At 38.3% G+C, this 17,670-nt stretch overlaps 3 protein-coding genes and 1 long non-coding RNA gene across 10 annotated transcripts in view; 2 read left to right on the top strand and 2 right to left on the bottom strand.

Annotated features, from left to right (window-relative positions):
- Window positions 1–448: 448 nt before the first annotated feature.
- The window catches only part of LOC6556691, a 31,127-nt gene continuing 13,905 nt past the window's right edge, over window positions 449–17,670 (bottom strand). For 2 of the 5 annotated variants that reach the window (XM_001983125.3, XM_032742864.2), the window contains exons 7-14: window positions 16,910–17,482; window positions 16,598–16,816; window positions 6,905–6,974; window positions 3,291–4,092; window positions 2,360–2,900; window positions 2,139–2,301; window positions 1,971–2,077; window positions 449–1,920 (exon numbers count right to left, since the gene is read on the bottom strand). In XM_001983125.3, coding sequence (XP_001983161.2) covers window positions 771–1,920; window positions 1,971–2,077; window positions 2,139–2,301; window positions 2,360–2,900; window positions 3,291–4,092; window positions 6,905–6,974; window positions 16,598–16,816; window positions 16,910–17,482 — 3,625 coding nt within the window. In that variant the 3' untranslated portion in view covers window positions 449–770. Of the gene's footprint in view, window positions 1,921–1,970; window positions 2,078–2,138; window positions 2,302–2,359; window positions 2,901–3,290; window positions 4,093–4,699; window positions 4,880–6,054; window positions 6,464–6,904; window positions 6,975–16,597; window positions 16,817–16,909; window positions 17,483–17,670 lie in introns of those variants that run through there. The other 3 variants (XM_032742811.2, XM_043215275.1, XM_032742892.1) reach the window with 3 other exon arrangements.
- LOC122322553 lies at window positions 4,434–5,669 on the top strand. 3 transcript variants are annotated; one of them, XR_006246685.1, is made up of 3 exons: window positions 4,434–4,597; window positions 4,658–5,539; window positions 5,614–5,669. It is a non-coding gene; the product is annotated as an uncharacterized LOC122322553 (long non-coding RNA). The 3 variants fall into 3 exon arrangements; XR_006246684.1 differs by having other exon boundaries at window positions 4,651–5,539; XR_006246686.1 differs by having other exon boundaries at window positions 4,647–5,539.
- LOC122322552 lies at window positions 7,131–14,687 on the bottom strand. The gene is made up of 2 exons (XM_043215277.1): window positions 13,865–14,687; window positions 7,131–7,213 (listed from the first exon to the last, which is right to left on the bottom strand). Exons 1-2 carry the CDS (start codon window positions 14,272–14,274, stop codon window positions 7,147–7,149), a joined length of 477 nt encoding a protein of 158 aa, XP_043071212.1. The 5' UTR covers window positions 14,275–14,687; the 3' UTR covers window positions 7,131–7,146.
- LOC122322551 (protein GVQW3-like) lies at window positions 7,861–8,873 on the top strand. The gene is made up of 2 exons (XM_043215276.1): window positions 7,861–8,403; window positions 8,772–8,873. Exons 1-2 carry the CDS (start codon window positions 7,867–7,869, stop codon window positions 8,859–8,861), a joined length of 627 nt encoding a protein of 208 aa, XP_043071211.1. The 5' UTR covers window positions 7,861–7,866; the 3' UTR covers window positions 8,862–8,873.

The raw sequence follows: 17,670 nt of genomic DNA, 5'->3' as shown, positions 1-17,670 counted from the left end.
TAAATAACATCTGCAGAATTCACATAGTAAAAGTTTAGAGGTTTTTACAAAATCTATTAAATAGTAAATTGCTTCAAGAATTTATAACTCCACATTAACTTAATTATACATTTAGGTTATTTTTCCTAAAGAAAAATTAAATTCGCTCATTTATCTTTAAATTTGTTCTGTAATGCAGTATTTTTGTTCTTACAGGATTTTGAAGACCAAAATTTACAAGTAACAATTTCATTGAATATACTTGCTTAATATTATCTCTACTTTTTTAACTCATTGAAACTACTTGTTATTTTAACGTGTGATGCATTTAATGTACAAGCGATTAATTTTTTGTATCAGTTTGTATTCCACAAATATGTACATATATGTGAAGTAAATTATTTAGTTTAACATTTCAAAAACAAAGCCTGATTTGATCAATAAAATACATTAAAAAAAGAAACGATTGCACACAAAAACATTTATTATTAATTTGCTTACGCATAAGGGACATGTCAATTTTGGTTATAATTGACTCTTTAAAAAAAATAGCGCTCTTTAAAGGGTTAACTAACAAATACAAACGCAACAAATTGTAAAGGATACACTTAGGTGTCGCTATTATTAAATGCATTTTTTATGTATAATTTTAACAAATATTTAATATATTTGGCATTTTAATCATGTAATGCGACTATACGTATTTTCGTACCCATATGTATCTATTTTTATACGTATTGCGACTCACATATATCTTTTTAATTATAACTTATTATGTATAATTAGGTTGACTAAGTGAACGAACTATCCTCCTCTTGTTCTGCGGCAGCTGCCATTTCGATGGCTGCTACGCGTGCGGCTGTTAACGTCAAATCCGCATCAAAGCTCGACTTGTGCGTTGGCGACTGACTCGGTGTACAGTTGGAACTCTTTGGCTTGCGGAACCAGTTGCCAAGGCGGCGTCGGCCCAACGAACCAGTTGACGTTGTCGTAAGCATCTGTCCAGATCCGTGGCTGGTACTGGCAATGGCATCGCGCGACTGTGACTTTTTTGGTAAAGTATCGCAAGAGCGGTAAGGTGACTTGGACGGCGATTCAGGTACTGAACTGTCGCCACTTGCCGATGTGGTGCCCAGTGCGTGCTCACAGTCCGGCAACTCATAGTCCGATTGGTCAGAAAAGTCACCCGGTCGCTCTTCATAGTTGTATTCAAATCCAGTCATCTCAGACACGTACAGGGCCTTGTCACTAAATTGTCGCTCCAAGGCGAGCGTATTGAGAAAACGATGTTTACGGTTTGCCGAGCGAAAGCTAAAGTCGTACCACTTGTCCCGTAATTCGCAATAGATTCGTAGTGAGTTCTTGATTGTGTGACCAAACATTTTTTCATCTCGCACGTTCACGATTCGACACCGATCCAAAAAGATTCGTCCTTTGTAGATAAAATTACTGCGCTTGATGATATCACGTTTGCAGTAGATCAATTGGTTATCAAAAAGGAAAAGAGTGTAGCTGCTATTCCACAGGTTTTGCTTTTGGCGTGTGGCGTCCACTTGAAAGAAAAATCGCGTGCTCTGCAGGTGTAGGGGTGTTCCTTTAAAGTTTTGAAAACTGGCTTGGTGTCGTGCAATGGTCTCACTGTGGCGTTTACCTTCATTTACAGCCTCTGTGATACCGCGCATTTTCTCAAGAGCCATATTAACGGTGTCGTGCGTATCGGCAACATTATACTTGGACACGTCGATTTGTTCATAGTCTAAGGTATCCGTTGGGATGCCGATGTCAATAGTGTCAACTGTACTTTCACTATTCACAGCAGTCTTAATAAGTTCGTTAAGGTGCAGAGGATAACGACAGATGCGTTGCACTGGCGCCAGCAGATGTGCAGATAGTGGTAGTTCGGCTAAGTTCTCGGATTCCCGGCAACTGTGCGGGATAAGTCTCAATATTATGCATATTTATTGGCCTACGTATGCGATTCAGAAACTTACTTTTCCAGAATGATGTGTGCATCTTTGATGCGTTCATAGGATTCAAGTTCAATAAGTGCACGTGGATAAGCATTACAGTACGTGGAGTAGCAAAGAAATCCTTTATACTAGGTGTAAGAATTAAAGTCAGTGATGAAGAGTATCGATTATTTGATAGAGCAAACCCACCATTTTTAAAAAGACCTTTGATATTTGATTTTGTTCGATGCCTTGTCGCAGTTCCTCCAAAAACACTTGCTGAAACTTGTATATGGCTGTTATATTCGAGAATATGAGCCGTATGCTGTTGGGGGAGAATATATCGATGCGTTTGCTCATGACAGGCAAATATCTGGAGATAATAGAATAAGTGTTAACATCTTTAATTTTCCGATGATTTGATTTATTACCCATCACAAATGGCAGCCAGAAGCTTTACGTAATTGACTTCAGTTTCGAGAAGCTCGCGAACAGCGCCTTTCCGTAACGCATGGCAACTATCCTGCATCGTATTAATACGCGTTGGTGATCTAAAGACGGCAGATGGGGGTGACTCAATGACTATAGTAGTGATGTTGCTTTGATCTATAGTTATGGTAGCATTGGGACTCTCGTGGCTAGTGTCCAATTCACTGACGGGCACTGGTATTTCAAAACCTTTAACGGCTGCAACAGGCTCATCGCACAACATCGTCTTTCGCACGTAGAAAAATTCATCTATTTCGCGATTGTGTATAATGCGCACAAAGTCTTTGGGAAACCAGCCTAGCTCAGGATCAAGTATTTCTTCCACAATGCTGGCATCCTGCTTTTTAATGCGTCCAAACCACCAAGGACCCAATTCCTTGCGTAATATCTCGATTACTGTGCCACGCTCTAGACCCAACTCTTGCGGACCAGCCGCGGTGAAGTTGTAGAGCACTTCCGCATAAATGGGATGGTAGCTGTTCGCTGTAGGGTAAACAAGTTGACAAGTTGATTTAGTAACTCATGTCTGAACCGCCAAAGTCAATTAAACCATATATGCATGCATCCCTAAAATTTATACGTATATTAAATCTTTGTCCCGAATAATTTATAAGCAAATTCTGATAGGAATATTAAATTTCTAATGTAAATTAAAACATACGACCGCTTATGCATATGATGATAACTATATTTTTGGCAGACGCGATACAAATTTTAATTTAATAAAAAAAAAAAATTAATTATTGCTTTCACAAAGAAGACAAGTTTTCTTTAATTTTTTTCTAGGTATAAAAAATGTTCAAAATAGCTTTTATATTTAGTATACATACATACTTGTATGCATATATTAAAAGTGTCTATATAAAAGCTTACCTTCCTCATGTGACGCGATGCTGTCGCTGTCGCTGTCCTCAATATAGGCGCGACGTACTCCATATATATCGAGCCCACTCGGTTGACTGATCGAACGCGTTGGTAAGGATTCGGGTGCCTCACGTTCTATGCTGCAATCGCTGCCTATTTTCAGTTCTTTGTAGACCGGTGGTTTTGAAGCTGTCTGTTCCAATATGTTACTTGCCTTTGCAGAATGAGAGCGGCGTATCGAGCGTGCTTTTGCATCTATGTCCTGCGAAGTGTTAATCAGGGTAGCGGCTGCTCTTTGTGCGCCAGCCAGCGCACGCACGTAGTGCTCATCATGTTCGAGTTCAATTTGTATGCCCGAATCACCGGAGTTGCATTTGTCACGGCGATTGAATTTTGCCTTTTGACGCTCCTTTGATGAACGCCAAATAAGCGGTCCAAAGCGATATTTGGCTGAACTTGTATCACCGCTAAAATTGACAGTTTGGAGCGCGTCGGTGATTTTAGCTTGCGCTGGTGCTGTAAGTGTCTGTGCTGGGGGCGATGATTTGCCGACCATGTGAAGATCGGCACCTCCGGTCAGTGGTGTCATTTGCAATTGATTTCTGTAGTTTAAATTGTGCAATGTTCGTTTGAATTTCTGTAAGACGCCGCAGCTGCCACCTCCAACTGCAGTGCTGCCTCCGCTGGTTTCTTTTGTAGCATATGGATTGGTTGCTGAATCAATAGCTACAGTGTGCTTTGAGTGGGGATTCTTTTGCTCCGTGAATGAACCAGTTAGAGTAGGACTCGAAATAGCTCGCATCTGCTGCGACTAAAACGGGAAAAATATTATTGCCTTAAACAGATTTCAGATTAACGCTTTTCCCGATATTGATATGCTTCTCGCTATTCACACGAAACCACAAGTATATAATCAAATCCAATTTATTACAAAAAAATCAAACCACACTTATTTGTAGTAAACAGTGAATGTTTTGTCTGGTGCCTGAGTACTTTGTAGTAGTCTACACACATAGATCACAATGGAAAAAAAGCAGACAATTGAAAATTGGCACCAATTCAAAATGTGATATTATCAGAACTGACTCACAGCCAGTCAAGCAGTTTTTTGTTTATTTTATTTTATTTTTTTTCATTTTATGTGTGTCCTTATCTAGTTTTTGTTTTTATTTACGAGTGTGTTCATTTTGAAAGGTACGTGAAAAACAAGGAAAGAATTGAGGAATAAAGTTTGTGGGCTAATTCCAGCTGCTATTTCATAAGAAAAAAGCGACCACATCTTATCAGCTGGAAATTGAATAATTGCAAAAATTCGGGTAAGGAAAACTACATAAAATCGATTTTTTAACCGATAATGTTTTAAAGGCAGTCATCAGGTAATGCCGAGGAACAACAAGCGATGTAGGAGATCCAGTTACCTGAAACATACGCGGTCGCCACTTGTAGTTTCGCTCGCTGGGCATTGGATCGATTGGCAGAATGCTAAAATGAGGTCGCGTTTTGCTTTTGCCATCCGGCACACCATCATCAAAGTCCCAAAATTTAATCAGTCCATACATATCCATAAGCGTGGGTATAATCAGCTTCTTCATGGCGCTCGCGAGTCTCCCTCAGAGTATGTCGAGGCTCTGAGGCACAAATCAAAGCCAAAGGCGCCTCCCGATAGCAGGTGTCAACGTTGGACGTGATAAATAATAACTGATTGCGAGAATTGCAAATGCGGCGCTGCTACGGCTACCACAATTCCGATGTCGATGTCAAATGACTATGCGTGTATTGTATGTCTGCCCTTTTGTTGTGAAAAGTCTGTGATGGTGTTGATGATATCACTTTGATAAGCATTTACATACGATTGGGGAAGGGGAGTGGGACAACCGGACCGTATTGTGTTGCTCTGTTGGTTATTGTCTACCCTAGGCATTCCGAGTTAAGGGCTAGCTTCTGGTGCTTGAGGCTGAAGAGCAGCTGAGTCCAGAGTTTTGATTAGATCAATATAAGACTTTCATTGATGGCATGAGCCGGCACCCACAATGCAATGCATCAACAGTTATATTCACTTCGGTCTCAATAGCTCGTATGTCTGAGTCATGACATTATAGTTTGATCTCGGTGGTGCTGGGGCTTTACCTTTGTTCTGCTTGATTAGTTTTTACCCCATTTTCAATTATAGTACAGGCTGTCTGAATTGAAACAGCTAATTGCTATTCTTCCTAAGCCTTAATTATAAACATTTTGTGGTATATGTGAGCAGAGATAGTGTAAGATATTATATTTATACGTTTTGGTTAACAAAATCAATGTTTCTAATCCGATCTTTACTAACATTTTACAGTTGATTATAAAATATCGAACTCGATTGGAAGGCTTAATCGATCAAATTGCTATCGGAAATCGATTTGTATTGATATTCGCAAAACGCTTCTAGCTCTCTGAGAACGGTTGCTTATACACACATGGATCGACTCCACTGATGATCCTGATCAAGAATATATGTAATTATGGGGTCGGAGATGCTTCCATCTGCTTATTCCATATTTTTCCCAACTTCATTAAACCCTTATTACTAAGTTTCAATGGGTTCAGTGAATAAATAGCGCCTATGCGGACATAATCTCAGACAGACTTTGTAGAGCATCATTTTTTTTTCTTTTTAAAAATAGAATGTAACAAATCTCTCATCTGACTTTTAGGAGCACAATAAACTTAACTAATTTAAATTATAAACAAATTAAGTAAGAATGCTTTACTCAGGAAAACTCGACTAGGAGAAACCCTGAGCTCAATTCCTTACTTATTGGACTACGTGTCTTACATGTTCAAATCAACACGCTGGAAAATGCAATTAGATAAAATAAACTTCATCTGCACGTGCCACATCTTCATTATACAAATATTTCAATGGTTTTACAGTATAATAAAATACAATGTTACAAAATTTAAAAACCTTAATGAACGCACATAACCTTGCGAATATCTTGGTAACCAAAAAAGGTTTCGGCCAATCCATTCCGATGAGGAGCTATATGTGTAATCGTGATGTTGGTTGGATTTTATAAATTACATTCAATTTTGTAGTCTAATTTGTATAATCGAACTGGATTATCACACAGCAGTGACATTGCGTAGATCTCTTTTCAGGTTCATTCACTGCACGAAGTACACCTCAAGTGGTTTCCCTATTACTACACGCGTGGGTAAATTAAAAAAGTATCCAATTAAATACACTCATTGTATCTCCACCGCAGCAAGGTCAGACGACACAAGTAGCTATTTTTATGGTTTCTGGCATTGATATTGGGTTTGTTAGATAAATAAATAAATCAATTTTATACCACGGACTTCGAGATACCTTAGGGTGTATTGAACTCTGTATAGTGTTTCTTTTCTTGAGTCACTCATATTAACCATTGCCTCGGTTTTATGTAATCGCAAGCTTCGCAAGTATTGAAAATATTGTTCAGCTATAGAGATCTGACTAGTTAGACTTAACCCTCACTTAATTAAAAATTAGAATGGAAAGCTGTTTAAAGAAGGCTAACCAATAAATAGTCTAACCCTTATCATATTCTTCCATTGTTTCGTTATACCTAAAAACATTTCCTTAGAACTATTTGATTACATACCAAACACTCGACATATCCGTTACATCTTATATCAATTACGCTGATATCATCCTTTTCTTTTTTCGGCAATCTGTAGGAAGGAAAAAAGAATCGTTTTATCAGTCAAATTTGGGACAGATATTTATAAATTACAATTTCTGAGAACAATGAGTCCGGTATCCAGTCCTATTTACCCATTGGTTAACTTTATTTGTCAGCGTGTCAAAAAAATACGTGACTACCCGAACTTATGTGATTTATGGTCATGTAGAGTTGTCCTTGCGCAATCCGTTATAATCATTTATACACCCCGCCAAACTTAACAAAAAACTGCAAATAAATTGCAGAAGCTTTACAATAGAGGCACGAAAACTAATGCTACTTAGAGAGCTACACAGCCATAAAAGTACATCGATTTTACCGGCTAGTTAATTTGTGTGAAAATGCAACATGGGAAAGTGTTGAGAACGCAGGTGACGCTGTTTGACCCACGTGCTTGTACTTACTGCAAGCTAGCCATAGAAATATCTATAATTTCTATAACATAAATAGAGCAAGCAGGCCAAGGAAATTCCAAGGCATTTGAAATTAAAGGGACCTGTTTACCCACAACGAAACGGTCAAAGAAGAAACGTTTGCCTATAGTTTTTCATTTGTTTTCCTTTTAACTTTCTCTTTGACATAGGCCTAGGCATTTCTTTGCTCTTAACAAAAAATGTAAATGTGCAGGTACGCGAATTTTGAATTTTCGCGGGTTAAGTATATTCGAATTTCGATTTTTTTGTAGCGTTATGTTGGTACTCATGTCTCTCACTTATGCCGACAAGCTCGGCCATTTTGAATGTTCACTTAATTGTTGACAGCTGCTTTGCTTGCACGTGTTTTGGATCGTCTTCGATTTTTACCTATTCAAAAAAATGGATCAAAGAACCTGTATCAAATTTTGTGTGAAAAACGAAATTGAGTGCGCGGATGCATTCCGAATGTTGATTGTGGCATACGGAGAAGTTACCTTGGACCGAAGCAACGTTTATCGGTGGTACAAAATGTTCTCAGAAGGCCGAGAAGATGTGAACGACGAAGAGTGTGCCGGACGCCCGAGCACTTCAACAACAGACGAAAAAATTAATGGAGTGGAGAAAATGGTATTGGCCAATCGTCGAATCACCGTTAGAGAAGTTGCTGAGGAGCTAGACATATCGATTGGCTCATGGCATTCGATTTTTATCAATGATTTGGGCATGAGACGGGTCGCCGCGAAATTCGTACCAAAATTGCTCAATTGCGACCAAAAACAGCATCGCATGAACATTGCTAATGAGATGTTGGACTCTGTCCGCGACGACCCAAATTTGCTCCAGAGGGTCATAACTGGTGACGAATCGTGGGTTTATGGTTACGACGTGGAAACCAAAGCTCAATCATCTCAATGGAAGCTGCCGCACGAACCAAGACCGAAAAAAGCGCGCCAAGTTCGGTCGAATGTGAAAGTTTTGCTGACAGTTTTCTTCGATTGCAGGGGCGTGGTGCATCATGAGTTCTTGCCACAGGGTAGAACGGTCAATAAGGAATATTACCTGCAAGTTATGCGCAATTTGCGCGAAGCAATCCGCCAGAAACGCCCGGATTTGTGGAAGAACAAAAATTGGCTTTTGCACCACGATAACGCCCCTGCTCACACATCGTTGCTTGTGCGCGACTTTTTGGCCAAAAACAACACACTAATGATGCCGCAGCCACCGTATTCCCCAGATCTGGCCCCCTGTGACTTTTTCTTGTTCCCTAAACTGAAGAGGCCCATGAAAGGACGACGTTACGCTACGCTTGACGAGATAAAGACGGGATCGAAGGAGGAGCTGAACAAGATAAAAAAAATGATTTTTTGAAGTGCTTCGAAGATTGGAAAAACCGTTGGCACAAGTGTATAATATCTCATGGGGATTACTTTGAAGGGGACAAAATAGATATTCATGAATAAATAAATATCTGAAAAAACACAAAATTCGCGATACTTTTTGAACACACCTCGTATGTCTACCGCAGCTATCAAGTGCCACAAATTCGACTTAAAATTGAGTTCTTGAGATTTTCTTGTCATTCAAAGAGATCGTTTCGTTTCGACTTATTTCCTACAAAACTTTATGAATTTATTTATGGCCGATCATACGTGTCCTTCGCCTCACCTTTGTAAAGCACGTGAATTAAAACGTCTGTAATTTGCACCAATTACAAAGCGATTGTGTGATATTGATTCGATCTTTTCCGATTTAACATTCATTCTATATACTTTTTGCTGTTTTTTCATATTTAATATGTTTACACAGTTTGGTATCGTCTTTTATAGTTGCTTGGTGGGGCTTGAACACAAAACTTAAATTTACAACAAAAAAAACAATATAATATGTTGAGTTAAAGAATTAATTGTACGCAAAATTCATATATTGAATATTTTGGCTGTTTCACACTTTGAAACGAACGTCGAGAACTGACCACGATGTTGTACCTAGACAGACTGATCAACAGGAGTTTCGAGCAGCTGCAGTGACAATAACTGAAAGCAACCCTTATATTGAATTTTGCTGGAGAGCTCTTGCGCCGCGCCGTCTTAAGTCAGGACATGAACATCCTGTGCTGCAATTGAGTGAGATATTGTAGGAAAGTTGAATTGATGAAGGTAAAACGTATGACTTTAACGAATTACCTCTGAGACTGGGTTAATATATAAACATTTAATGTATTTTAAATCAGTTGTATTGCAATTTTGCTGGTTTTGTGTCACTTTAGGTAAAAGTATAACTTCCAATTCGATTCTGGAAGGGCTTAATAAGTCAGCTGTTGCGAGTTTAGTTTGCGTTCGTCAAAATGATGCTCAAAAAACCAGCTGAATCATTTCAACTCAAAATTGACTCAACAAGGATAACAAAGCCACAAATGGAAACTATTCACACATTTTAAACAACGGAACATCTGCCGGCGTTGCTGCCACAAACCAGTTTGTTATGCTCGTTGCGGAGCACGTTGATGTAGATTATTGTACGTTCACTCTCCACCAGCTACAGCTACATCCTTCAAATTTCACAATTGTACTCATCCTGGTACTTGAACAGAATGTTGCAGTTTATTCTCACTCAATATAAAGTATTTAGCTGGCAGTGTCGGTAAACACGTGCTGGCTGAGGAAATGTGTTTTCTGAAAGATTTTTTCGTTGTGTTTCCGGTTTTATACTCTTGTGAAGGGTATTTCAATTTTTTTTAAAGAAATATGTGAAGCATTGAATAAGATATTATCAGGATAAGGTTTATATGTTCTAAATCAGGACGATGACCTCAGTAAAAGCCAATTTACAAATTCAAATTCTAATTTTATAAATTATCGTTTGAAAGGTTTGCTCTTCTATAAATATCTTATGGTTTATCGGTCTGTTTTCCAAATACAGAATGCATTGGATATGTGAGCAGGATGACTCCGGTCTTCAAGGTTATGTTATATGCTGCGTGTCTATGATAGCTCTTCTTTTTTGTTTTAGTAAGCCTGGCATAAATACTATGAAACTTTCATAAAATATAAAATAGTGATCCCTTGCAGACACATCGCAACTCAGAACTCAGAATGTATGATATTAATTAAACTGAAATTTTAAAAGCAGCCAACAAAATGATATAAGTTGCAATTGAGAATTAAGCGCAAACACAGAAAGATTTCTGGAGACGGTATCTAAATATTCACCCAATGTTTCGAGTAAAGGTTTGCCAAAAGCATGAGGAGTCTTGAATCTCTTGAAGATGCAAATCGGCAATCTTCGGAATTCGAGCTGGTTTTTGTGCGATCAGACAATGTTAAATGCTGATGACAGGTAGGCGTTTCATAACATTACTTGTCTGTGCTTTCATTTTGATTGGCCAAAACAAGCAGATCTGCGGGCGGCGAAGACGGACAGTCTCAGTCAGTAGTTTGGATTCACTGGTTGGGTCAATACCAGATTGAGGGTGTGAGAGCGTGTCTAAAATGTCTTAATCCGACACATTTGCGATGTTAAAACCAAGAAAGGTATTTGTAATTAAAAACTAACGAAAACCAACATATTATCAACTGTTAAAAAGTTTTCCTGCTTGCAAAATTAATGTTTTTCAAACTGTAAACTGACTGTGAAAAATCTTTAGACCAAATCTGATATACGAGGTGTGTTCAAAAAGTATCGCGAATTTTGTGTTTTTTCAGATATTTATTTATTCATGAATATCTATTTTCAAAGTAATCCCCATGAGATATTATACACTTGTGCCAACGGTTTTTCCAATCTTCGAAGCACTTCAAAAAATCATTTTTTTTATCTTGTTCAGCTCCTCCTTCGATCACGTCTTTATCTCGTCAAGCGTAGCGTAACGTCGTCCTTTCATGGGCCTCTTCAGTTTAGGGAACAAGAAAAAGTCACAGGGGGCCAGATCTGGGGAATACGGTGGCTGCGGCATCATTAGTGTGTTGTTTTTGGCCAAAAAGTCGCGCACAAGCAACGATGTGTGAGCAGGGGCGTTATCGTGGTGCAAAAGCCAATTTTTGTTCTTCCACAAATCCGGGCGTTTCTGGCGGATTGCTTCGCGCAAATTGCGCATAACTTGCAGGTAATATTCCTTATTGACCGTTCTACCCTGTGGCAAGAACTCATGATGCACCACGCCCCTGCAATCGAAGAAAACTGTCAGCAAAACTTTCACATTCGACCGAACTTGGCGCGCTTTTTTCGGTCTTGGTTCGTGCGGCAGCTTTCATTGAGATGATTGAGCTTTGGTTTCCACGTCGTAACCATAAACCCACGATTCGTCACCAGTTATGACCCTCTGGAGCAAATTTGGGTCGTCGCGGACAGAGTCCAACATCTCATTAGCAATGTTCATGCGATGCTGTTTTTGGTCGCAATTGAGCAATTTTGGTACGAATTTCGCGGCGACCCGTCTCATGCCCAAATCATTGATAAAAATCGAATGGCATGAGCCAATTGATATGTCTAGCTCCTCAGCAACTTCTCTAACGGTGATTCGACGATTGGCCAATACCATTTTCTCCACTCCATTAATTTTTTCGTCTGTTGTTGAAGTGCTCGGGCATCCGGCACGCTCTTCGTCGTTCACATCTTCTCGGCCTTCTGAGAACATTTTGTACCACCGATAAACGTTGCTTCGGTCCAAGGTAACTTCTCCGTATGCCACAATCAACATTCGGAATGCATCCGCGCACTTAATTTCGTTTTTCACACAAAATTTGATACAGGTTCTTTGATCCATTTTTTTGAATAGGTAAAAATCGAAGACGATCCAAAACACGTGCAAGCAAAGCAGCTGTCAACAATTAAGTGAACATTCAAAATGGCCGAGCTTGTTGGCATAAGTGAGAGACATGAGTACCAACATAACGCTACAAAAAAATCGAAATTCGAATATACGTAACTCGCGAAAATTCAAAATTCGCGATACTTTTTGAACACACCTCGTACATCTTTAATAAACATCACATATGTAAATATATTGATTTTAATGTCATTTTTGCAAGGCATCGAGTGCGGATTAGCTACAATGATGAAATTTCAGTGCCGCTTATGGTTATACGCATAGCAAGAATATATTCTTGCGACTTAGAACGCAACCAGACAACAATTATGATGATTATGGAAAAACAGGGAGAGGGGAAAACGGATTCGAATTCGAAATTACTTGCATGCGAGTGCAACTTCTGCATGACATGCAATGCATCAAATAGACCAAGTAGATGGCTTGGGCACGCAACGCACTTACATGGAAAACATCAACCGCCAAGAGACAAAGAAATTGCTAGGTTAGGGTCGATATAATTTTTCTCTCGTTTCCTTCTTTATTTATTTCTCCAGTTATAAAAAATCAAAGTACTGTGTGTTCCGGGAAATCTTAACAAACAAAAAAAAGTTATGGAAGCTTATTGAGTTTTTTTAATTTTGTTGTGAGTATGCCACTTTAAGATATCCACATAACAACTAAAATGTCACATACAGTTAAATGAGGAAGTACTGAACAGTACTACGGCTATATGGATTTAGCTAGTGATGCTGGTCAAGAATATTCCTACTTTATATGGGTGAGATGTCTCTTTCAATGCTTTACAATCTTGAGCACAAAATTAACGCGGATATTTTAAGGGGTATACAAATGTAAGAAAGCTCTAGTCTAGAGGACTCGACTTAAACCCAAGTCTTCTCTTGTTGAAAGTAGATGTGCTTAAATGCATGTGTGTGAAAGTGTATACAAAAAAAGCTTACATTTGCTTCTTTGTAATTTGGTAAATATGTATATGCGATTTCATTCCGTTATTTGCTCTTGATGCATATTTTACTGATGTAAAAGTAATTTTTAGAAATATATAAAATTTTTAGAATAGGTATCTATAAAATGAAATAAAAGGCTCCACGTATGGTAAAGGAGAACATATATTCAAAATGTAGAGTCCTTATGTCTTATATTTCTTCAGATTGGCTCATTTTTTATTGGTTCGGTATATGAATAAGGTGAAGAAAATAACAAAATGCGCGGTTGAGGCCACGAAGAGTATGCTATATGATTTACGGTTGATTAAATTAATAAGTTAGAGGCAGAAAATCATGATGGCTGATGTATACCCGGAGTACCACAGAACAAGTTAAAAGCCAGAGCCAGGCGCATTAGAGGGGTGGATAGATCGATTATCAATGATGTGCAAAATTGAAAGCATGTGTGGAGAAATATACCAAGCTTATTTGGCAATGACAAAGGGAGAGTTTAAAAATAAAAGCAAGAGCAACATCAAAGCGACAGGTGAATGCTAAGGCAGTTTAATAACCGGAATGACAGAAAGGTATATTTTTAATATTTGTGGGAGAATCTTACACACTAAGCACACCGGCAGTTCCAGTACAAATGCATCTGTTTTTGTTCAGTTATTTTTAGATTTTTGTTATGTATAGTTTTATGTAAACTTACATCCCGGAAAATGGAAGTGCAGCAGATGTTGCTGCTGTTGCAGTCATTGTTACAGTTGCATTATTATCCGGACAAAGTGACAGTGTGCCTATTGTTGGTACGCTTTTCTCTGTGCAATCCATATAGCATTTCGTAACTGAATCGATTAGTTCAGTTCTACTGTGAGTTGTCTGCGGTATGCAACCATTAGCATTCTCTGGCTTTAATTCGACTGCGCTGCCAGCAGCATTTTCGATGGTGGCACAACCAAATTTATTTGCCGAAGCATCATCACCGACGCACGCGAAATATGCATCGGTATCCAGATTAGCATTCTTTCTATTCTCATTATTCTCATCCTTTACACCAAAAATGCACACAGGATATTCTTCAGATGGCGTTGACTGCGACACATTTATTGTTGTTGACATTGTCAATGCTGTTACAGTCGGTTTTTAGAAAATGTTTTTGTATTGATTTTCGCATGCACTCTTTCGAAACATATATAATTGCGTTGCATCTGTATATTTTTGGCAGAGTGCCCTAAAACTAGGCACAAGCACAAACAAAAATCCATATATATACATATATTTATATATATACACGAAAGGGCAGACAATTTCACGTCGACCGGCGAGACTGCACTTGATATGCGTAGAAAGAGTTTAATTGACACAGATTTTGCTCTGCAGAAAATACAAGTCCCTTAATAATAAAACGGTGTTATGGTTGCGTGAACATTTGAATATGTGCACCATAGTTAAAAAATCTGTTTGAATTCTATTCGAATAGACCTGCTTTATAAGATTGAGCTACGCATGCAAATCTTTTATCGACGCTTCACCGACGCGTCGCTTGTTCATCGACTACAAAACAACAAACGAAAATAATGAATTATCGAATTGCGATATATTTTTAAGTAGCTGAAATTTAACTCAAAATGGCCCTGCAAAACTCAAAATGTTATGTTAACAAGCGCGGCGGTGGCTCGTTGACTACAAGCACAAACCATACAACCAATTGTATTGTCTGCATAACGATACAACACACAATAAGGAGTCAAAGACAAGACGTCTTGTTTTGCCTTAAATGGTCTTTTATGGTATCAGTAATGTAACTCAAAATGGCACTGCCAACTAAAAATGTTAGGTTAACATAACATTGGATTTGTTTACCCTGTACTAACTTAAAATGGATATTAAGAGTTGTGCACACATAAGTAACAGCTAAAAGGAAGTACCTTCGGCCCCATAAAGTATATATCATCATTAAAAATCAAGCTCGTATCACATATTGTAAATCAACCACAAATTTAAAAAGACATTTTTAATCGAAGCTTCAGACCAGATTTTGGAGCGTATTATCAAGTGAGTGGTCACTCTGCTCTGTAAAGATAAGGGAATCTGCTCTTTTCCATGCCTCGTCGGTAATTTAAAAACTAAAATGTGTGAAAATCTTTTTTAAGTTATATATTCACTGTGTGAGCGTTAAAATTCGCCTAAATTAAAGCAGCTTATGCGCAAAGCAAAATCAAAAATGTTGCATGCATATTTATTTGTAGTTGCCGCGGATGCAAATTTCAAATTACTGCTGGAGGATAATACAAAAGAGCTCGCGAGAGATCTTTGACTACAATAAACATTGGGTATTGCTATCTTGTTGGAATCTAATTAGCCGCTGATTTAAAGCATGATATCTCTTCGTCAGGCATTTTCAACTAGAGAAAGCTTATGTTGAGTCGAAATTTGAACTATATACATATTATCCTTGCTTATGAATTTCCTCTTTTTTTATTACTAAATCAATAAAACTTACCGAATCAGTTTATAAACTTTAGTACTGGTTATCTATAAATTTTATGCAGCAATTTACACTGACATATTTTGTGTCATGCGCAGTGCTAATATTGCGCAGTCTGATGCATCTTAGGCGTATCATTAAAGTGTGATATAAATGTATGTTTTTTGCAGGGCAAATGTATGTCTAAGATTTTATATTCTAATCATCAAAATCGGACTACAACCAGTCGATATTTTTAATTTATAGTTAAATGTAGACACAGGCATTTTGACTCTGGTCTGCAGAGATATGTAATAGTTCAGCTTACTTTATGCTCAACACGATTTATTTTATTATAATTTGATTTTTTTCAAAGCACACCTCAAATTGAATATGTATTTCCGATTTTCGACGACCAGCAGCATACATTAATGTAATGTCCAAGATGTGTGCATGCTTATATAAGTATTTGATTAAAATGCAGTTGAGAATTGGGTCAGTGAAATCTACCAAGCAGCTGAAGTGATAGTTTAACATAAAGGAGTAGGAGTAGGCACATATATTTTCTATGAGTTTAACTTATGCTATGATTTATAATGAACAAATGCTCGTTCAAGTGCAGGGCACAATTTCTACTTTGGAAAATTTCTTAATGGGTGTTATTGAATATACGTCGAACTTCGATGAGTTAAACCATCCTCGATACCTATTTGACAAGTGTACGGCCCTACGAGTGCCATAGTAGTTCTGGCATAGGCAAGTTTTATCACATATTGAAATAAACTGGTAAGAAATATAATTTCATTGGGATACATATACGACATCGTGTACGCTTGGCCCTAATCTGAATTGTATCAACAATCCTCTTCAAAATTATTTAATGTATTATTGCAGTTGTTAAGCTTTTGCTTTCAATTAGTTCATTTCTCTTTAAAGTAACTCTTAACTGGACAGTATATAAAGTTTTCTACTCACCCCACGGTAGTTTCGATCGTGAGCAGCTGCTGCGATGCTGTAATTCTACTCGGCAGTGAATGACAACGTTGTCGTTTCCGGTAGCTCCCACTGTTAGCTTTTTTCAATATAGCGTCCAAGTCTTGGTTTCCATTGCGAGTTCGGGCCGATTGTTGGCTCTGAGATTCTGGTGTTGAGGGCTGACTCTGTTTTGATCTTTTGGAATTTTCTTCGAAGTTGCTAAAAGGCCATGGAACATGTTGAAATTAATATACTTATAGACACTTAAATAAAAAAAAAAACAAAAATGTGGCCAATCAGCTGTCAACTCACCTAGGTAATGTTCCCGTTTGCTTCCGCGCAGGCCTCTGATGTTCTTTGACATGCTGTTCTGATAATAATGGTGTTCTGATAATATGTTCACAGTCCCCTAAAATCTCAAGAGAACTTATCGCTGATGGTACTACACGGGGTCGAATAACAGCAGTTGGCTGTCGACGATCGCTGCTGGTCGTGGCTATGTGATTAACTCCGCTTTCTTCGTTCTCTGGTGGTGCGTTGACACCACCACTGCAGAGGAAAGTCCATTGGGGTGTCGTGCATTTGCTATGTGTATACTGTTGGGTGTGTGGAATTATTGTTGTTGCTGTGCAAATGTTCAATTTAATGGGATCCCCATTTAAGGTCACTTCGGAGATTTGTTGCTGCTGCATATTCTGAATAACTGCTGGTGATGAATTTTGTTTCCTGACCACAACTGGTTTCACTGAAGCCGAAGACACTAAATATTGTAAGTTGCTAGTGCTGGTGCTGCAACAAGCGTCGCAGCGTGGCCAATAATCGCAGGATGTTAAACTTTTTTTGCATTTCTTGTTGGTAGTTGCTCTTTCCAATTGCGGCTCAGGACTGCAAAGTAACACGAGAAACTTGGAACTGTCATGGGTACACTTGAGGAAAACCATACCACCATACAATGCGATTTGCATAGTTTCTTATTAGTAACCAATGCTGAAGTTCGCTTCATTTTTGTCACTTTTGTGAGATTAGGGTTTAGTTGCGGACTGTGTTTTTTTGTTTGGTGTTTGCAGTTATCC

Source organism: Drosophila grimshawi, unplaced genomic scaffold (assembly GCF_018153295.1).
Source record: "Drosophila grimshawi isolate 15287-2541.00 unplaced genomic scaffold, ASM1815329v1 contig_44, whole genome shotgun sequence".
NCBI classification, from domain to species: domain Eukaryota; kingdom Metazoa; phylum Arthropoda; class Insecta; order Diptera; family Drosophilidae; genus Drosophila; species Drosophila grimshawi.
This window is presented reverse-complemented; position numbering and strand designations above follow the sequence as displayed.

Coding starts and splice junctions, on each gene's coding strand:
- LOC122322551 (XM_043215276.1), top strand. CDS start 7,867: ATGTTGATTGTGGCATACGGAGAAGTTACCTTGGACCGAAGCAACGTT. Junction 8,404..8,771: donor CAGTTTTCTTCGATTGCAGG/GGCGTGGTGCAT, acceptor GATTTTTTGAAG/TGCTTCGAAGATTGGAAAAA.
- LOC122322552 (XM_043215277.1), bottom strand. CDS start 14,274: ATGTCAACAACAATAAATGTGTCGCAGTCAACGCCATCTGAAGAATAT. Junction 7,214..13,864: donor GCACTTCCATTTTCCGGGAT/GTAAGTTTACAT, acceptor ATTTATTTGCAG/TTTTTTGTTAAGTTTGGCGG.